Raw genomic sequence first — 10130 nt, 5'->3', positions numbered from 1 at the left:
TATCATTTCTACTCTACTTTTTCTCACTCTGTTCTTGGCAACAACACCGTCATCAACTTCAGAACCTAAGATTAACATCTTTGATGATTAATTCACAAGCTCATCTTGATAATTTGCAATATAAAGTCCACATTCATGAAAAAGATTTAATGAGTGATTCCTCTTTATTTTATTTTTTGCTAAACAAGAGAAACAGGTTCACGCGATTCCTCTATAAAGTGACTGCCAAATTAATCACACAAAACGGATTCAATTAGCTTAAACCGAGCTTGCAGATGTTATTGGCAAATGCATGATAATCGAAGAAGCCGACGTTGCCCGTCTCCCTTATTTGCAGTGCATAGTGAAAGAAACCTTGCGAATGCACCACCAGTTCCCCTTTTGATCCGAAAGGTAGATCAAGACGTCGAGGCGTGTGGCTATTTTATTCCAAAAGACTCTTGAGTGTTAGTGCACATATGACCAATAGGCCGTGATCCAGCTATTTGGGAGGATCCTCTGGCATTTAAGCCTGAGAGATTTTGGGGTTCGAAAATGGACGTTCGTGGCCAAGATTTTGAACTCATTCCATTTGGTGCTGGTAGAAGAATTTGTCTAGGGTTACCTTTGGCATCCAGGACCCTTTCTGTGATGTTGGGTTCATTGTTGAATTCATTTGATTGGAAAGTTGAAGGCGATATTGTACCAGAAGATTTGGATGCAGAAGATGTTGTTCATCTTGTATTTCTAAGATACTTAAAACAAAACTTTGAAGAACTTGGTAAGACACAATAAAGTTTAAGAATATTTTCACAACTAGAAAATTAAAACTAGTAGAGAAACTAAAATCAGAAACAGATTAGAAAAAATATACGAAATATTTTTTCTTAAATTGTTGTCAATCTGTGTTTAAAGAATCTTACTGATTCCAACAAACTTTGCAGAAATACGAAGTTACCAAAGTTTAATGAACCAGTGAGGAACAAAAGAACATAAATTAATTCACAAATCTAAAATTTGTAACACATACCAGAATCTGAAAAAACAGAAAGAAGATCAAGACCACTGAATGCACAGTGTCCCCTTAAGGAAATTATTACCCTTTAGTATCCGAGGTTTGATTTGGAATATGTCCTCCCAGGATAGAATGATCTCAATTACCAGTGTATTGATATCCAAAATGTTGGTGTCAGCGAGCCACTCAACGGCAATAAAATACACTTAGAATATTAGATTTAGTAGTAGAATAAGAAGTCCAGAAATTGGTTCTATTAAAATGAGAGAAAATTCCTCAATTTATAGAAAACAGAGGGTAGTGTGAAAATGTTCTTATTGTGCCTTACCGAAAAGGTCACAAACCTTTGAAAAGTCACAATCTTTCGGAAAGGTCACCACCTTTCATAAAAGTCATAACTTTTCATCAAAGTCACAACTTTTGATTAAAGTCACAACTTTTCATAATAGTTCCAACTTTTCATCAAAGTCACAACTTTTGATTAAAGTCACAACTTTTCATAATAGTTCCAACTTTTCATCAAAGTCACAACTCTTTATAAAAGTCGCAACTCTTCATTTTTCATTCACACCTTTTAAAATCCAACAGAAGAAAAGTTTGGTATTACACTGGCGAGATCACGTCCTTTGCTAGCTGTTCCTATTCCACTTCAAACGTCGGCTCCAAATTGAGCAAGTAATAATGTTATTATTGAATAAGCCAACATGACAATTGACACAGGTTACATAATTATAATCAGCGAATAATTCAGATTGTCTGCTTTCTCTACCTATCTTTGGAGATGAGATCGGGGTATAGTTCACTTGTTTCACCGTTTTCTAGGTAGGGGGCGCTAGATCCATAACAGGCCCCGGCCCATCAAGTTTTGAATTTGCAAACAAAATTAATCTTGATTAAAAAAATAAAAGAAAGGTTTTTGTTAACAAATGACTTGATTTTGGGTGCTAAAAGTCAGAAAGAAGATGAAATGAAGTGAAGAAATAATTTAAGAACGCACACGTCCTATGAATAATATTTTGAAAATCTAAATTTAATTACTACTAATACTTTACATAATTATAGTTATTTTCCTATTACATTTTTTTCAATACATTGTATTTACTATATTTAAAGGGTGATATGCTAAAACTATCATTCTATTTATAGTTTCTTAAAAAATGTGCAAAATCAATAGTGGACAAGTATTGTTGGATAAGGGAAATTCTATTGTAAAATCTGGCATATTTTTCATGATCCTAAAGCCAGCCAGAACTAAATGATCTTAGATAGTTTAAGTTTCACGATTCTCATTAATTCATCATGTTCGTGTTCGTTAGCTGTTCTTTGTTCATGCTTTTGTCTGAAGTTTGAACACATTTTTGCAATGAAAATAGAATTGGAGGGCAGTTTTCTGACTTTGACTATGAAAATGAGTAACACATTTCTGGGCAGAAAGGATGAATATTTTTAGACGTCGACAGGTCATTTTTACAATTTCTCATCAATTGCCTTCAGGGAAGCCAAGATCAAAGGACTCAAAGGATCCTTTGTTTACCTTTTTTTTTTTTTTTTTTTAACTCATGAGAGATTTGTATGAAAAGTGATAGATTCGCGCTACCTTTTAAATTTTCCTGGTTTACATATTTGTACGGAAATGACTTATTACTCTCTTCTTCGTCCCATATTAGTTCATCACTTTTCGTTATACACATAATAAGAAATCATAAATAAGAAGATAATTTTACTAATTCATTCTTTAAAAAATTCTTAGGAATTTTACAAATAAATGTGGACACTTTCAAAATGAATAGTAATTGCAAGGGTAATATAGGAATAATTTAATTAATATTTACTTAATTTAGTAAGGTAGACAACTAATATAAAACAACTATTTTTAGTAAGATAATTAGCTAATATTGGACAGAGGGAGTGTGATTAATGAAATACACTTTGGATTGAAATACCCACCAACCTAAAATAGTTGCACAGATACTTTTATCTCAAACGTGAAACACAAAGCGTCCAAATACCAACACAAGCAACTCAGTCAAACAACAACCAACTTAGAAGTTCAAGTGATGTATCACGTAAGTCTTTGAGGTTCTTTTCACAAACACGCCATTTTTTATTTTATTTTACGTACTCCTTCAATTTTATTTTACTTAGCTCATATTGACTTACAACATATTTTATTTTATTAAATTGATCTTATTTTTTTTAATTTGTTTACATTCTTAATTCATACGATTTGCATATATCATACCTTCTCGAGACTTCTCTCGTGATTACATTGAGTATTTTATAGTTATTTAATTTACATATGACAACTAAGAAATAAGGTTTCTATGAAGTTTGGCTTTAGGCCCCAAACTTGTTGAGACGGCGCTGTTAGACTGCTCTGGATTAATGCTTGTTCTTGTTCCTTTTGATGGAATGGGATATCGCGCATGTGATCCCTCTCCATGAAGAACAAATTAGGTTCCGTTAATGGTGATTGCGCAGAGCCTGATGCGAATTCTCCTCAATTGCAAGGAGTGACGAACGGGTGGATCGAATCAAGATATGGACGGGTCAAAATAAACAAAGACGGCCTTCCTATGTTTAATAACAATACTAAATGGATTAACCGGCAGATAATAGGGATATTTAGTACTCCCTTCGTTTCACAAAGAATGACCTCCTTTTCTTTTTAGTCAGTTTCAAAAAAATGACCTCTTTCCTTTTTTGGTAACATTTTACTTTTTGTTTTTCACGTGGCATGTTTAAAACCACAAGATTAAGGGCAATTTTGTACATTTGACGTAACTTTAATTTAGGACCATAAGATTCAAAAGTCTTCTTTAATTTCTTAAACTTCGTGTCAAGTCAAACCAGATCAATCTTTTTGAAACGGAGGGAGTAATAACTTTTGAAATAATCAAATGAGAACACAAAGCTAGAAGCCAAAATAAACTTCAACTCTAGTAAAACAAAAAATCATGTATATATATAACCATTACATAATGTAACAAATATAAGCTAGCACGTACATACTCTTAATTAGTTATTTAATTAACAATGGATTATGTAGTCATTGTAGGTGGATTACTACTTGCCTGGACTTTGCTTCAATGGGTAGCAATAAACAAGAGAGGTAACAAAAAACTTCCACCAGGGCCAATTCCCCTTCCATTGATTGGAAATTTGCATAATATTATTGGCGATCAACCTCACAAGTCACTTGCTAGGCTTGCCCAAATATATGGGCCAATGATGAGCCTCAGAATGGGGCAAATAACAACAGTGGTAATATCTTCATCAGCCGTGGCCAAACAAGTCTTACAAAAACAAGATTTGGCCTTCTCCAGCAGAACAATTCCAGATGCAATCCGTGCCCACAATCACCATCAGTTCTCTGTTGTGTTTCTACCAGTTGCTTCTCGCTGGAGAAGCCTAAGGAAGATTTTGAATTCTAATCTCTTCTCCAGCAACAAGCTTGACGCAACTCAGCATCTCAGGTAAAAGGGTGGGTTTAATTTGATCAAAATAATATACAATGATAATTAGATTCATATTGAACTTTTGAATTCAGCTCCTTGAATCAAGTCAACAAATATGTGAAAAAATTGATTTTGTCACTTTGATGTCAGGTCCCAAAAGATGCAAGATTTAATTGGTTATTGCCGCAAGTGTAGCCAAACTGGTGAGTCAGTGAATATAGGCCAAGCTGCTTTCGAAACCATGATTAATCTACTTTCCAATGCCATTTTTTCCAAGGATGTAGTGGACCCTTATGCAAATTCAGGTAAAGAATTTAAGGATGTGGTCTGGAACGTCTTGGAAGAATCTGGTAAGCCCAATTTCGCCGATTATTTCCCCCTCTTGAAAAGGATTGATCCTCAAGGGATAAGGCGACGCATAGGCAAGCATTTTGATAAGTTGCTTCACCAGATTATAAAGGGATTGGTTGATGAACGATTGGAGCAAAGGAGGAAATCACCAAATGGCAGTAGAACAGATTTTCTCCAAGTTATGTTAAATACTAGCGAAGAAGATCCGCAGGAAATTGACAGAAATCATATACAACACTTGTGCCTGGTAACTTTGAACCTTCTCTACCTTGGTTAAGTTCCTAATATGCACAGCCGATTAGACCTTTTTGAACAATTATTTTCGACCCATGAAACTATTAATTATGAAACTGTAATTTCAATTGTAAATTTAGTGCTAAAAAGCTAAAAGTTGAACCCTAAATCTAAAATCTTGAATTCCCCTCTTCTTATTAGACATTTGGTGCTCTGTTATACTTCATTAGCTTCCTTTTATTTTCTTCCATCAATTACATATATATTTGCTACCTTATTGCATCGACTGAGAGTTATTTATATTGCAGGACCTTTTTGTTGCGGGAACGGATACAACTTCAAGTACATTAGAATGGGCAATGGTAGAGGTTATGAGAAAACCATACATAATGAATAAAGCTAAAAGCGAGCTTGCAGATGTTATTGGCAAATGCACGATAATCGAAGAGGCCGATATTGGTCGTCTCCCTTATTTGCAGTGCATAGTGAAAGAAACCTTGCGGATGCACCCTCCAGTACCCTTTTTGATTCGCAAGGTCGATCAAGATGTCGAGGCATGTGGCTATTTTGTTCCGAAAGACTCTCAAGTGTTAGTCCACGTATGGTCAATAGGTCATGATCCAGCTACATGGGAGGATCCTCTGACATTTAAGCCAGAAAGATTTTGGGACTTGAAAATCGACGTTCGTGGCCATGATTTTGAACTCATTCCATTTGGTGCTGGTAGAAGAGTTTGCCCGGGATTAAATTTGGCGATTGCGAAATTATGTACAATGTTGGGTTCGTTGTTGAATTCATTTGATTGGAAAGCTGAAGGCGATATTGCAGCACAAGATTTGGATGTAGAAGAAAAGTTTGGTATTACACTAGCCAGATTGCGTCCTTTGCTAGCTGTTCCCATTCCACTTTAAACGTCCGCATGCAATAATGTTATTATTGTGAAAGACTGTACCCCAAAACTTAAGAACAGTTGCATGTACCTCAGTCCTGAGTTAGTTTATCTCACTAATATATTTTTTTTCCTCCTCTTTTAAATAAGTGTAGGTACTGTCTTTTGCATTTGTATACTCAGTAGTTTATATTATTACGATATTTAGAAGTCTAAAGATCTTGTCATTATATATGTAGTTAGTGAATTTAGATTGAAGAAGCGTTTGCTTTCTCCCAATCTTCCCAGGCTCTTTTGTTGAGGTAACTCATCTTCCACGTTAATTATATATGTAGACAGTTTGAATCTGTATCATGTACAAGTTTCTTATTTTCTCGTGCTATGTTATTCATTAAATAAAGTACTAGTTATCTTTAAAAGGAAGGTTGTTGAAGTGAGAATTATATATTCATATTCCCAATGAGGCGTGAATTGTCTTATTTTTGCATTAAATGGACTCACGTGAAGGTCCTGTTTTCTCTTTTTTCTTTTTTTCCTTGCGTATAGAGAACGTCGAGCTACCGGTCAATTACTATACATACACTTAACCTCTTTGTTGTGGCAAAATATAATTAATGGTAGAGGAGAGAAAATTAGGCATAATGATAAAAGCTAAAATCGAGCTTGCCAGATATTATTGACAATAAAAGAAGTTGCCCACTTATCTCTAAAGTAGGATTTTTCTGACCGAATCAAAATTAGCCCCGCCCAAACAGATATGTCATCTGCTAAATCAAAATGTCAATTTCTCAAAACTTTCACTTATTTACTGTGTGAATTTAATTATTCACTTTTACTTTTTTCATATTTTAATTTATTTTGTTTTCAGAAAAATCCTAAATTTTTCTTTTTCATATATTTTACTTCATTTAAATTATATTCCATGATAAAATAATATTTTGTATGTTGAAAAATTATAAGTACATTTTAATTCTAAATGATATTCAAACCAAGGAATGGGATATTTTGTGCATTAAATTTAAGGGAGGCTTATAATAATGAGAGCAGAAAGGCAATAGCTAGTTCAGCGAAGAAGACAATGGATTATGTAGGTGGATTGCTACTTGCCGGCACTTTGGTCCTTTGCATTGGTTGGTTTGCAATAAGCAACAAATGTAACAAGAACCTTCCACCAGGACCATATCCCCTGCCCTTGATTGGAAATCTTCACAACATACTTGGTGGTCAACCTCACCAATCCCTTGACAAACTTGCCCAAAAGTATGGTCCAATAATCAGCCTCAGATTGGGCCAAAAAACGACAGTGGTTATATCTTCATCCACGGTTGCTAAGGAAGTTTTACAAAGCAAGATTTGGCCTTTTCTAGCAGAACAATTCCGGATGCAATCTATGCCCTAAATCACTACCAATTCTCTGTGGTATGGCTACCAGTCGCTAATCGATGGAGAAGCCTTAGGAAAATCTTGAATTCCTATATCTTCTCCGGAAGCAGGCTTGACGCCAATCAACATCTCAGGTTCGTTGACTCAAATTTTGGAACTATTGCTTCGGTCAAATTCATATAATGTTCAATCTCCAAATCTGATTTTATATGTTTGAGTTTGACCCATACAGTTATTTTATTGTGTGATGAGTTACACACTGAATGAGTTACTAAAAATAAATTGATTTTGTCGTCTCTGTTCTTAGGTCCGGAAAGATCCAAGATTTAATTGCTTATTGCCGTGGGTTTAGCGAAACTGGTGAGGCGGTGAATATAGGACAAGCTGCTTTCGAGACCTCTATTAATTTACTTTCGAACACCATATTTTCCAAGGATGTTGTGGACCCTTATGCAAATTCAGGTAAAGAATTCAAGGATGTGGTGTCCAACATCATGGAAGATGCTGGTAAGCCCAATTTGGCTGATTATTTCCCCGTGTTTAAAACAATTGATCCTCAAGGAATAAGGGGAAGAGTAGGCAAGCATTTTGGTAAGTTGCTTCAGCAGATTGAGGGATTGATCGATGAACGATTGGAGGCAAGGAGGAAATCAGCAACTACTGGTAGCACTGACGTTCTGTTAAATACCAGCGAAGAAGATGCTCAAGCAATCGACAGAAATCACATAGAACGGTTATGCCTGGTACGTACTTGCAACAATGCTATGTATCCCGCTATGTGGAATGTATCAAACCTAATGTATCCCGTGCACAACGCTATGTATCCCGCAAACATCATTTTTAAGAAATTTTTGGTAAATAGAAAACTAGAAGGGATATGATATTATTTAGTACTTATAATATGTGGTTCCTATAATTTATACTTTAATTTATCCTTCCTCTTTGGCATAATGATATAAGCATCACATTATATTGTAGGTAGATATTTCCAATTTATCCATTTTTTGCATCCTCTTAGATGTAGTTATATTGCAGGACCTATTCACTGCAGGAACCGATACAACTTCAAATACATTAGAATGGGCAATGGTAGAGGTCATGAGAAAACCATACATAATGAAAAAAGCTAAAGCTGAACTTGCTGAAGTTATTGGCCAAGGCAAGGCAATAGAAGAAGCGGATGTTGCCCGTCTCCCATATTTGCAGTGCATAGTGAAAGAAACTTTGCGGATACACCCACCAGTTCCCTTTTTGATCCGAAAGGTAGATCAAGACGTTGAGGCATGTGGCTATTTTGTTCCGAAAGATTCTCAAGTGTTGGTGCATGTATGGTCAATAGGCCGTGATCCAGCTATATGGGAGGATCCTCTGACATTTAACCCAGAGAGATTTTGGAGTTCGAAAATGGATGTTCGTGGCCAAGATTTTGAACTCATTCCATTTGGTGCCGGTAGAAGAATTTGCCCGGGGTTACCTTTGGCAACCCGGACACTTTCTGTGATGTTGGGTTCATTGTTGAACTCATTTGATTGGAAAGCTGAAGGTGATATTGCACCAGAAGATTTGGATGTAGAAGAAAAGTTTGGCATTACACTAGCGAGGTCGCATCCATTACGAGCTGTCCCTATTCCGCTATAAATGTTCGTCGACTACAAATTACCAATGCAATACTTCTCGAGCTTACCCTGGTATTTCGAATCTCAACTATGTAATTCGTCCTCTTTTTTCTTCTCTCTAGCTATAATCATTAACATAATTGCAAATAAAGCTTGACAATCTAGTGTTTTACCAATTTGACACAATAAGGTCATATATATAGCCAATCCAATTACGCTGGTTTGATGAACTTACTTCATATCTACTTATTTTACTCAATCCCATTCAGGGATAGCTAGTCTGATGATTTCACATTGTAATGAAGAACATAAATTAGAGAAATTTTTTTGGATAAGAAACAGAGTAATAAGCCTGATATATAAGGTATTCGTCATTCCACCATTTTGCTCTAGGAGCATTTTTGTTGGAGTCTCACATCGGTTGAAGAAGGGATGTTATACTTAAATGGTCTTAACCAATTCTATCGTCCTGAGTTAGTTTTTCGGTTGAGTTAAACTCAAAGTCTATTTTGTATGGAGTAAATTGTGCTCTCTATTAAAAGTGACTGACAATGGGTGGTTGCGACACAAATGGATGTTGTTTTATCTTTCTTTTTTTTGTCCGTTTCAAAATAATATCTCTTTTTTTTTTGTCAATTCTTTATATTCTATTTTTCTACTATGTTAAGACCACAAGATTAAATAACATTTTGATATATTTATATATTTTTATTTTATAACCATAAGATTTAAGAGTTTTTTTTTTATACTTTCTTAAATTCTAATCAAAATCTAAAACGGTGGGAGTAATATTCAAATTTATGGATGCCCAAATTAATTGATTTTCAATAAAAGAAGAAGCTAAGCTCAACGGTGGGAGTAATATTCAAATTTATGGATGCCCAGATTAATTAATTTTCAATAAAAGAAGCTAAGTTCGTAAGCTGTATAGGCCGGTCAAAAAATAATAGTACTCTCTTTGGTTCATAACTTCATATAAAGTGAATTATCAGGATATGACAGTTTCTTTTTAAAAAAATAATATTTAAGGAGATAAATTAAAGCTATTTTCTATTAAACTATTCTTTTAAATATGAAAAGTCCCAATAAATAATAATTTTCTTAAACTTTAAACAATTTATTTATTTTAAATTATAAAAAAAATAGTCAATATATAAGTATGAGAAAGGATTATATTTCTAATATATAGAAGAGTGTAGTGGGAA

The 10130-nt window shown here is 34.6% G+C and overlaps 1 protein-coding gene and 1 pseudogene across 1 annotated transcript; both read left to right on the top strand.

The window, feature by feature from the left end:
- The first annotated feature begins 4030 nt into the window (after window positions 1-4030).
- On the top strand, window positions 4031-5948 carry LOC125810781 (geraniol 8-hydroxylase-like). The gene is made up of 3 exons (XM_049490270.1): window positions 4031-4470; window positions 4603-5050; window positions 5346-5948. The coding sequence occupies exons 1-3, from the start codon at window positions 4031-4033 to the stop codon at window positions 5946-5948; spliced, it is 1491 nt and encodes a 496-aa protein (XP_049346227.1).
- A 1056-nt stretch (window positions 5949-7004) lies between these two features.
- Window positions 7005-9031, top strand: LOC125810783 (geraniol 8-hydroxylase-like; annotated as a pseudogene).
- The last annotated feature ends 1099 nt before the right edge of the window (window positions 9032-10130 follow it).

The sequence above is a fragment of the Solanum verrucosum genome, unplaced genomic scaffold, assembly GCF_900185275.1.
Source record: "Solanum verrucosum unplaced genomic scaffold, falcon-dt-bn FXZP01000032.1, whole genome shotgun sequence".
NCBI lineage: Eukaryota > Viridiplantae > Streptophyta > Magnoliopsida > Solanales > Solanaceae > Solanum > Solanum verrucosum.
This window is presented reverse-complemented; position numbering and strand designations above follow the sequence as displayed.

Excerpts from the sequence above, each read along its gene's own strand:
- LOC125810781 (XM_049490270.1), top strand. The coding sequence starts at position 4,031 with ATGGATTATGTAGTCATTGTAGGTGGATTACTACTTGCCTGGACTTTG. Across the intron at positions 4,471-4,602 it reads GACGCAACTCAGCATCTCAG|GTCCCAAAAGATGCAAGATT; the intron begins GTAAAAGGGTGG and ends CTTTGATGTCAG. Across the intron at positions 5,051-5,345 it reads ATATACAACACTTGTGCCTG|GACCTTTTTGTTGCGGGAAC; the intron begins GTAACTTTGAAC and ends TTTATATTGCAG.